This window comes from Brassica oleracea, unplaced genomic scaffold, assembly GCF_000695525.1.
Source record: "Brassica oleracea var. oleracea cultivar TO1000 unplaced genomic scaffold, BOL UnpScaffold00871, whole genome shotgun sequence".
NCBI lineage: Eukaryota > Viridiplantae > Streptophyta > Magnoliopsida > Brassicales > Brassicaceae > Brassica > Brassica oleracea.
In genome coordinates, this window is record NW_013617491.1 from 48,094 (window position 1) to 58,422 (window position 10,329).

At 37.2% G+C, this 10,329-nt stretch overlaps 2 protein-coding genes across 2 annotated transcripts in view; both read left to right on the forward strand.

The window, feature by feature from the left end:
- The window catches only part of LOC106320282, a 1,552-nt gene extending 1,227 nt beyond the window's left edge, over positions 1–325 (forward strand). Inside the window, exon 2 of the mRNA XM_013758645.1 lies at positions 8–325. Within this exon, the coding sequence (XP_013614099.1) occupies positions 8–325 (318 nt within the window). The remainder of the gene's footprint in view (positions 1–7) is intronic.
- Positions 326–1,189: 864 nt separating this feature from the next.
- On the forward strand, positions 1,190–3,981 carry LOC106320283. Its single transcript, XM_013758646.1, has 4 exons — positions 1,190–1,489; positions 1,539–2,233; positions 2,356–2,625; positions 2,742–3,981. Exons 1-4 carry the CDS (start codon positions 1,190–1,192, stop codon positions 3,979–3,981), a joined length of 2,505 nt encoding a protein of 834 aa, XP_013614100.1.
- The last annotated feature ends 6,348 nt before the right edge of the window (positions 3,982–10,329 follow it).

Below are 10,329 nucleotides of genomic sequence, written 5' to 3' on the forward strand. Positions count from 1 at the left end.
GGTTAAGGATAGCAGAGATGAGGAAGTTTCGAATGGAGAGTCGTTAGGAGATAAAGAAATTGTTATATCTCCATCGCGGTTCAGTGTGTTGGCAAATGAGGATATAGATGAGGCGGAGGAAATTGAAGAGGATGAAGTAGAGGAAGGGGAGGTGATAGTGGAGAAGCATAAATTGGATGTAAGGCAAAAAGAAGCATCCAAAAATGCTCGACTGCGTCTTGGCTCCAGCTTCAAACTTAGTAAGCAAGTCCCTGCTCGAGCTAAAGACCTCAAAGTGCAAAGGATAAACACCAACACCAAGAAAACTTCCTCTCGGAAGTTATGACGTCTTTTTTTGTATGGAATATGCGGGGCTTCAACATGCCGCGCAAACATCGGGAGGTTAGAAGATGGGTTCAGGCAGAGAAGTTTTATTTTGGGTGTTTGTTGGAGACGAGGGTGCAACATGAGAAATATGGAGAGTGTATGACTTCAGCACTGCCGGAGTGGGCGTCCTTAGCTAACTATGATTATCATCCGCTAGGTCGTATTTGGTTTTGCTGGTCGGATAAGGTTACTGTCACCAAGCTGCATATGAGTGATCAGATCATCACTTGTGCAGTTCAAGTATTTGAGACGGGTGAGCAGTTCATTTGTTCTGCATTTTATGCGTCGAACTCTGAAGCAGAGAGAAGAAGATTGTGGGATGAGATAAGGGGAACTCAGGCTGCATATAGTCATCTTGATGTTCCTTGGATAGTAATGGGGGATTTCAACGTAGCTTTGGCTTCCAGTGAGCACTCTAGAGGCTTCATAGCTTCTTCGCAGTTGGGTATGAGGTACTTTCAGGATCTCGTGGGGGACTGCAACTTAACTGATTTGGCGTATTCAGGAGCGTTGTTCACTTGGTGGAATAAGAGGGATGAGGACCCCTTAGGGAAAAAAATTGGATCAAGCATTGGTCAATGCGGCTTGGCTAAGGAGCTACCCCCAGTCAACTTCAAGCTTTGAGGCAGGAGGAATATCAGACCACGCCCGTTGTGTGGTTCATCTAACAGGGTCCACAAATGAAGCTAGGAAACCTTTCCGGTTTTTCAACTATTTTACTGAGCACGATGAATTTCTACCTGCAGTTAAGAGAATCTGGGATTCAACTCAAGCAATTCATCACTCCCGGTCGGCTCTGAGCAGATTCCATGCTAAGCTGAAGATGCTGAAGTATGAGATGCGTATGATAAACAAAACGCATTATGGTGACTTGCTGGGAAGAACGAAGCAGGCCTTCACAGAAATGTGTTATTGTCAAAATCAGGCCTTACTGGATCCAAACCCGATAACATTTGCAGCAGCGGCTGCAGCCTCAGATAGATGGAACAAGCTTGCGAGTATTGAGGAAAAGTTCTTCAGACAGAAGTCTTGTGTAAGGTGGTTGGGAGCAGGGGATCAGAATACAGTCTTCTTTCATCGAGCAGTTCAGACTAGGTCTTCTCGCAACACTATCAAGAGCCTGGTTAATGAGGCTGGAGAAACTCTTACTAAGCTATCGGACATAAAAAAAGGAGGCTGTTCAGCACTTTCAGCGATTTCTTCAAGTCCAAGATCAGGGTAACGAAGAAGATTCTTACCCCTTGCTACAGGAAGTCTTGACATATAGATGTGATTTGGGTATTGCTGCTGGCCTTGTAGCCCCGGTTACTGGAGAGGAGATCAAATCTGCACTTCATGCCTTACCAAATGACAAGGTGTCTGGACCTGATGGATTTACGAAGGAGTTCTTTGTTGCTGCCTGGCCAATTGTTGGGAAGGAATTCATCATCTCTGTACAATCCTTCTTCCTTTTTGGTTTTTTGCCCACAGGAATCAATGCAATGATCCTATCCCTCATTCCCAAATCAGAGGAGGCGCGGACTATGAAGGACTATCGTCCAATTGCCTGCTGCAACCTCCTTTATAAGGTCATCTCCAAAATACTAGCAAGGAGACTGAAAACGATATTTCCGGATGCAATTGAGCCAAACCAAACAGCGTTCATCAAAGGAAGGTTGCTCCTTGAAAACGTCCTCTTAGCTTCAGAGCTAGTCAACGGGTATCACAGAACTACGCTAAGCAATAGCGCAACAATAAAATTTGACATCTCCAAGGCCTTTGATACTGTGAAGTGGTCGTTTATCACCGCAGTTCTGAAAGCTATGGGGCTGCCGATACAGTTCATTCATTGGATCAGGATCTGTATATCTACGGCTTCGTTCTCAGTGTCTGTCAATGGAAGCCTAGAGGGTTTTTTCACCAGTGCTAGAGGAATACGACAGGGCTGCTCTCTCTCTCACCCTACTTATACGTAATCCTGAACAATGTACTGTCTAAATTGCTAAATAGGGCCGCTGAGGCTCAGCAATTTGGCTATCACCCGCAATGTCTCGAGATGAAACTCACGCATCTTTGCTTCGCTGACGACATCCTAGTGTTTATGGATGGTTCTGCTAACTCTCTGAAAGGAGTGCTGGAGGTTATGAAGCAGTTTGCAGATATCTCGGGCTTATGTATCAATGTAGCAAAGTCTTCTATCTTCGCTACAGGGCAGAGCATAACCCCTCTGATGAGTGAAGCTACGAGCACAGGAATTACAGTAGGCACATTACCGGTGAGGTATTTGGGAATGCCTCTAACCACCAAGGCATTAACAAGACCAGATTATGAGCCTCTGATAGACAAGGTCCGTGGAAGAATGATGTCCTGGAAAAATAAATACCTATCTTATGCAGGCCGGCTTCAGCTAATCAAGTCTGTAATTGCTATATTGTCAATTTCTGGAGTCAAGCGTTTATTCTCCCCAAGGCTTGTCTAGATGAGATAGAGAGCATGTGTAGTGCATTCTTGTGGTCAGGTTCTCCGAATCAGACGCACAAAGCTAAAGTCGCTTGGGAGGATTTGTGCTGTCCCAAAGAAGAAGGGGGCTTAGGGATAAGGAAGCTGCGAGACTCCGCTGCTGTGTTTGCTATGAGTTTGATTTGGAGGCTCTTCTCTAACGCGAGTTCACTATGGGTTTCATGGATTCAACGTTACTTATTGAGACAAAATTCCTTTTGGGAACTAAAGGAGGATGGAAAGGGATCGTGGATGTGGAGAAAATTCTTAAAACTTAGGGCGCAGGTCTACCAGTTCATCAGATATGAGGTATATGATGGTAAGACAGCGTTCTTTTGGTTTGATGACTGGCTGCAGCAAGGGAAACTTATCGATATAACTGGAGCAGCAGGCACTTATCATCTTGGCGTGGCTCGTACTGCTCGGGTGTGTGATGCAGTCTCGCAGGAAGCTTGGAATATAAGAGGACAGAGAAGTCGTTTCTTCCATGGTCTCTATGAGCGAATTCTCAGTATTCCGGTCCCTCACCTCTTTCAGGGACAAGATGTTGTGCTGTGGAAACACTCAGATGGAGAATATAAACCTTATTTTTCATCGGCCAAGACTTGGGAGCAACTCAGAGAGAAAAGGAGCAATGTGTTTTGGAGCAAAGGCATTTGGTTTCCTCAAGGAGTTCCACGCTTCTCCTTCATTGCGTGGCTTGCAGTAAGGAACCGGTTGTCAACGGGGGATAGAATGAGAGCTTGGGGAATTCATCAGAGTTGTATGCTATGTGGAGAACGAGATGAGACAAGGGATCATGTGTTCTTTGCATGTCCTTACTCCTTCACGGTTTGGGATACATTGGTGAATCGTCTGAGTGGCCACAGGACTGACCATGACTGGACAGTAACGCTGCAGTTTGTTTGTCGTAACAGTCTGCATGTAGGACAAGACGCTACTGAAGATAGCATTTCAAAGTTGTATATACCATTTAAGGAGAGGAATGAGAGAAGACACAGCACTGGCTACCGTTCAGTAGAGCAATTGATCCGGCTCATACACAAGGGGATTCGAAATCGGATCACTTCTCTGAGCTACAAAGAGGATCACAAGTTGAGGGGACTGATGCAAAGATGGTTTGAAGTTACAGCTTAGTAGAATGAATACTTAACCAATTTTGTTACAGCATTGTAAAGTTTCTTTTTAAGCTTTTTTAGTCTTTGTAAATGCCTACTCATTCTACTTGATCAATAAATTTCACATTTCATCAAAAAAAAAAAAAAACTTAAATATCACTAACTAACTCATATTTAAATTCCTTGTTAATTGATTACTAATTCATAATTTATGGATCACGTCTTATATCTAATAATATTTTTTTTTTGTAAAAGGGCATTATATCTAATACTTGACTTAAAAAAAACTTATAATGGATCAGTCCACAGATCATATGGTGTGTCTCACAAAACATTTCTTCTAAGCTGTGTATTTAGTCAAATTATTCTTATTATATACACTCTAACGAGCCACTGTCTTCTAATCATTGCAGTCAATTCTTTTAAGCGTGCCCACAAAAATACATATTTGCATTATTTAGGTACGTAATTCATATGATATATTTTATATGTTTTGGACATACATTATTTTGTAACAAAATACATACATTATTGTTGAAGACAAAATAATATATTGAAGACCGAAGAGTATACAATACTGGTTAGATATGAAGCTATAAACTATATTATCCAAATTTTGGTTTGACTAGTCGTCATCTCTTTTCTTTTGTACAAGTCTAAATAGAATTTGAATTTTGTTGGTGACGGCGTGACGCCATATAGAAATTATTAATTCACACTACTAATACGAATTTTATTCATATATTGAAATCTAGAGATACAGAATGTAGTTTCAGACAGTTACGGAATTTTACACATGATGATTTTTGCAAAAGAAAAAAATCTTTTTTAAAAAAAAAAATAATATATTAAATTCATTCTTAATAAAAAAAATCAAAAGTACCAAAAACGACGGAAACAAATATATATATATATTATTTAAATATTGGTACTCTTTTTTTTGTGGTCGAAAAGAAAGAGGAATGTGTGGTCGACACATTCTTCTTCTTCTTATAAAAAAAAAGAAGAGTTTTCCAGTTTTAACAGACCGTCAACCAGTCTTCTCTTAATGAGTTTTTCAACATTAACTAAAACAAATATATATATATATATATATATATATATTATTTTTTATTAAAATATATATATAATATTTAAATATTTGAGAAATAATAAAGTTGAATGTGTTTTTACTTGATAAAACAATACACTATTCGAATATGGTTTTATGGTTTTATGTGTTTGTGAATTATGACCGAGTGTATACTTATTGGAAACCCTATAACATAAGAGACTTTGTATATGATGCAAAGAACTTTGCAGTTAAACATTGGGAAAATCGTATAAAAAACTTTCAAAATGTCATTTATTGACACTTTAAACTCTTAATTTATTTAACTAGCATATTAAACATTCAAATTGACTTTTGTATCACTAAAAACCTTCAACGTGGCTTACTTGTTAATCAATCCAAAAATGTGACTTGTTGACCCGTTAACATGGTGACGTATCAGATTTTTTACTTTTTATTAATATTAATTATGTTTATTCATAGCCCATCTAAATCATAAATATTTAATAAATATAAGTAATTAAAATAAATAAATATAGAAAATATTAAAAAAATCAGAAAACAAATTATTTTTAAAATGTCGAAATATTTTCTTAAAAATAAAAGGATTTTAGTTTTCCTAAATTTAATTTCCTTTCAGTTATTTTATTTCAAGTAATTTTTTTAAAAATTTGTTAAAAATTTAAATTGAAAGCCACTTTGATATGTTTATTTAAAATATTATATGAAATTATATATTAACTTTAATTTTCAGAAAATATTATTTATAAAAATATTTTAATTATATAATTAATAAATTAATTTAATATTTTAAAATGTAAGCTTTAGTAAGAACTTTTAAATTATTTTAAAAAATCAAAATACTTTATTAAGAATTTTAGTAAGAATTTTTTAAATATTTTTAAAGAAAATAATTATTAAGAACTTTATATACCGTAAATGTTTTATTTATTTATTTAAAACCATCATACTAATCATTAGTATGTCAAAAATCTTACCGTAAACAATGATATGGATATTGATATTGGCAAATAAAAAAACAATGATATTGATTTTTTTTTGAAAATATATAGAACATTTTCGAGCTTTTAGTTGATTTTCTAAAATAATTAAAAAAATTCTTACTACAGTATTTTAATGTTATTTTGAAATATTATTTATTAATTATATAATTTAAAATAATGTTTTCAAAATATTTTTTTTTGAAAATTAAAATCAATAAGTAATTTAAAACAAATTTATGAATAGATATGATCAAAAGTAGTATTCACGTAACTTTTTAGAAAATTTAGAATTATTTTGACTTAAAAAAATTAAAAAATGAAGAGAAGTTAATTTTAGAAAAAAAAAATCCTGTTTTTTAAGAAAATATTTCGACTTTTAAAAATAATTGATTTTCTGATTTTAAAAATATCTTTCTATTTTTATTTATTGTTAATTACTTAATTTATGATTTATGATTTATGATTTAGATTGATTATGAATAAATATAATTAAATATTAATAAAAAATTAAAAACTGACATGTCGCCATATTAACAGGTTAAAAAGTTGCATTTTTTTGTTTGATAAACAAATAAGCTACGTTGAAGGTTTTTAGTGTTACAAAAGCCAACTTGAATGTTCAATATGCTAGTTAAATAACTTCACAGTTTAAAATATTAGTGAATGCCAATCTGAAAAAAATATACGAGTTTCCCGCTAATCATTACCAAAAAACAGCAATTGTCTTTTTCAGAAAAAAAAAAACAACAGCAATTGTCTATTAAAAATCACTACAAGCTCGTATGCATAACAACCGTAGTGTTATGGACTTTTTGTTTTTTTCAGTGAAATTCTGCCAAGAATTGTCAATATGTTCATTTCTTTGTATTTTTTCAGATTTTCTGAACGGTTTTCATATATTTTTTTTCAAAAAAATCATCTCGAATTGTGCCATGTTTTATTTGTCCAATCAATGTCTTCGCATGTAGAATGTCTCCAAATCTTGGAGATTACACTTATTTTCTAGTACCATATATGTAAATTTCTTATAATTTTTTTTTCATATATAATATAGATAAATGTCGGTCAAGAAACACCAAAATAATGTTGGGACTGGTTACATCTGATGGGAGGATACTAACTGAGATGTCTGATATTAAAGAAGAAGCGGTGTCTTACTATGAAGGGTTTCTTCAGGACTAAGGAAATTCGGAGACGGAGGAGGTTTCAGAGGATATATTACGGGAGCTGCTGGACTACCGCTGTAATGTGGAAGATGCAGCTTCTTTAGTTCGGCCAGTTCAAGCAGAAGAAGTTCAAGCATCTTTGTTCTCTATGCCGGCAAACAAAGCTCAGGGACCTGGCGGTTATCCTATGGAGTTCTATAAGGCGGCCTGGACAGTGGTGGGGAAGGATCTAGTAGTTGTTGTCCAGTCTTTCTTCTTATTTGGTTTGATGCCTAGAAGCACTAATGGTACACTCCTCTCATTAGTGCCAAAGACAACAAGTGCAGAGAAAATGAGCGATTTCAAGCCAATAGTTTATTGCAATGTGGTGTATAAACTAATCTCTAAGATTATGGCCCATCGGCTTAAAGCCATTCTCCCAAGAGAAATTGAGAAGAACCAGTGTGCTTTTGTTCAAGGTCAGCTGCTGCTTGAAGGACTATCATAAGCCTTTGGTTTCTTCTCGGTCTGCCATCAAGCTGGACATATCTAAAGCTTTTGATACTGTGAAGTGGTCGTTCATAGAAACTATTCTGCGTGCAATGAACATTCCTGACTTGTTCGTAACATGGATCCTGAAATGCATCAGTACTGCAGCGTTTTTTGTCTCTATCAATGGTGAGCTAAAAAGATTTTTCTCAAGCTCCAGGGGGATACGCCAAGGCTGTTCTTTATCGCCGTATTTGTATGTCATCGTCATCAATGTCTTCTCCAAATTTCTTAATAAAGTTGTGCTTGATGGAACTATTGGGTACCACCCCATGTGCTATGTTGTTAGTCTTATGCATATGAGCTTTGTGGACGATATTGTTGTCTTCACGGATGGCTCCTCCAGTTCTCTCACATGTACTCTTGCGGTCTTTCAAGACTTTGCTCAAATGTCGGGGTTGTGTATAAACGCCGCAAAATCTACAATATTTGCGGCAGGAAGAGGGAAGATTTTGTTAGAAAATGCCGCTACAGCAAATGGTCTCACTGTTTCTGCCTTACCAGTCAAATACCTCGGGCTGCCTCTCACCACTAAAACGATGTCTAGGAGTGACTATGAGCCATTGGTGAAAAAAAAACGAGCTAGATTTCTCAGCTGGACTAGAAAAGCACTCGCGTTCGCTGGAAGATTACAGCTGATAAACTCGGTGATTGCCAGCCTCACCAACTTTTGGTGCTCCGCATTTATCCTCCCTCAAGGCTGTATTGACGAGATCGAGAGTTTATGTTCAGCTTTCCTTTGGAGTGGGTCTCCTAACATATCATCGAAGGCCAAAGTTGCTTGGGTAGAGGTATGTAAACCAAAGGAAGAAAGTGGTTTGGGTGTCCGTATAATACAAGACATCTCAATAGTGTTTGATCTAAAGCTGATATGGTGGCTCTTTAATAACCTAGATTCTCTCTGGGTTATGTGGGTGAAGAATACTATATTAAGAGGAGAGTCTTTCTGGGATGTCAGAGCAGGAGCAGTGAGATCTTGGATATGGAAGAAGCTGTTGGAACTGAGGCCTTTAGCACAACAGTTTCTGCATATGGAAGTTCATAGTGGAAAATCTGTGGGATTCTGGACAGATCTATGGCATCCTATGGGGAGACTAATAGAGGTTATTGGAGAAAGAGGAACTCATAAGCTTGGTATCATGAGAAATGCAAGGATCGCTGATGTTCTTGTTGATCATCAATGGAGCTTTCGGAATACAAGAGACAGGACCATCGAACCAATCATTGTGTAGGTGAACGAGTTTCCGTTAGTTCTGGCGCAAGATGATGATGATGTAGCGTTGTGGAAAAGAGGGGAAGTGGAGCACGGAAAGGAGTTCTCCGCTTCTAACACTTGGAATATGATTCAAACTCACCATATCAAGGTACCTTGGGCAAAACTAGTCTGGTTCAAACAAGGAGTGCCCCACTATGCTTTTATAACATGGTTGGCTGTCAAGGATAGGCTCTCTACGGGGACTAGAATGAGAGTGTGGGGGATAACACAAGGATGTCTTTCTGTGGCGAACCTGAAGAATCAAGAGATCACTTGTATTTCGCGTGTCCGTGTACATATGGCCTTTGGTTCCAGATTTGTAGTTCATTGTTGCGACCAGCTCCCTCGCCTGATTGGGTAGAGATTTTGGCTCGTATACTTGGTGCTACACGTGACAGGCTTGCCTCTATCCTTTTGAGATTAGCACTGCAAGTCACTGTCTACTATGTATGGCGTGAAAGAAATGAGAGACGTCACACACAGCGAAGCCGACCAGCGCACCAACTTGCCAAGATGATCGAGAAGACGATTAGGCAACGGGTTCTTTCTACACGTTATTATGAGAAGAAAGGGTTGTTGGGATTGATGCAGCTATGGTTTAGTACTCGTATTGAACACAATAAAGTTTTAGAATAGCAAAGAAGTCTCTCTTTTAGCATTCATTTGTACATAACTATTATTTTTCCATGGCAATCAATAAATTTAACATTTCATCAAAAAAAAAAAATAATAATGTTGGGACATAAAACTATATAGTGTTGTTTTTTTCTTGAAACTTGATATAGTATAGTTTTATATTATTGAAGATCTTGAATACTGTTGATATGCCTTGAATCTGGATGTTACATCTAGGCGATGGATGTTACATCACGTACATCATACCGACTCGGTTGCATCAAGAGCGTTGCATCAAGTTATTATGGATGTTACATCTGATCGTGGGCTTAGGCCCATGAGTCCATAAAGTCTAGGGTTTTAGATACAAGATGCTACTATATATATCTTGTATTCGAAGTAACTCTGAACTTGCACTTTGTAAGCTCAATATCGCTTCCAATAATAAGATCTCTCTTTGCCCGTGGACGTAGCCAAATTGGGGAACCATGTTAAATCTATGTATCGTTGTTACATCGTTTTTATTCATCTGTTTCCGCATCTGTTTCTTCTCACAATTGTTACAACAAACTGATATCAGAGCTTCGGATTGTGATCTAGTGAGAAGATGTCTGGAATAAGAGCGAAGATCGACAAGTTTGATGGGAGAAATAGCTTTAGTCTTTGGCAGATTAAGATGCAGGCGTTGTTGAAGCAACAAGGCATCTGGGGACCATTGTCAGGGAAGAAATCTGAAGCAGCTGATTTG

Bases quoted from the DNA above. Each gene is read 5' to 3' on its own strand.
- LOC106320283 (XM_013758646.1), top strand. From the start codon at position 1,190: ATGCTGAAGTATGAGATGCGTATGATAAACAAAACGCATTATGGTGAC. The intron at 1,490-1,538 runs GTTAATGAGGCT...ACATAAAAAAAG, and splicing joins GCAACACTATCAAGAGCCTG to GAGGCTGTTCAGCACTTTCA. The intron at 2,626-2,741 runs GTATTTGGGAAT...TATCTTATGCAG, and splicing joins GTAGGCACATTACCGGTGAG to GCCGGCTTCAGCTAATCAAG.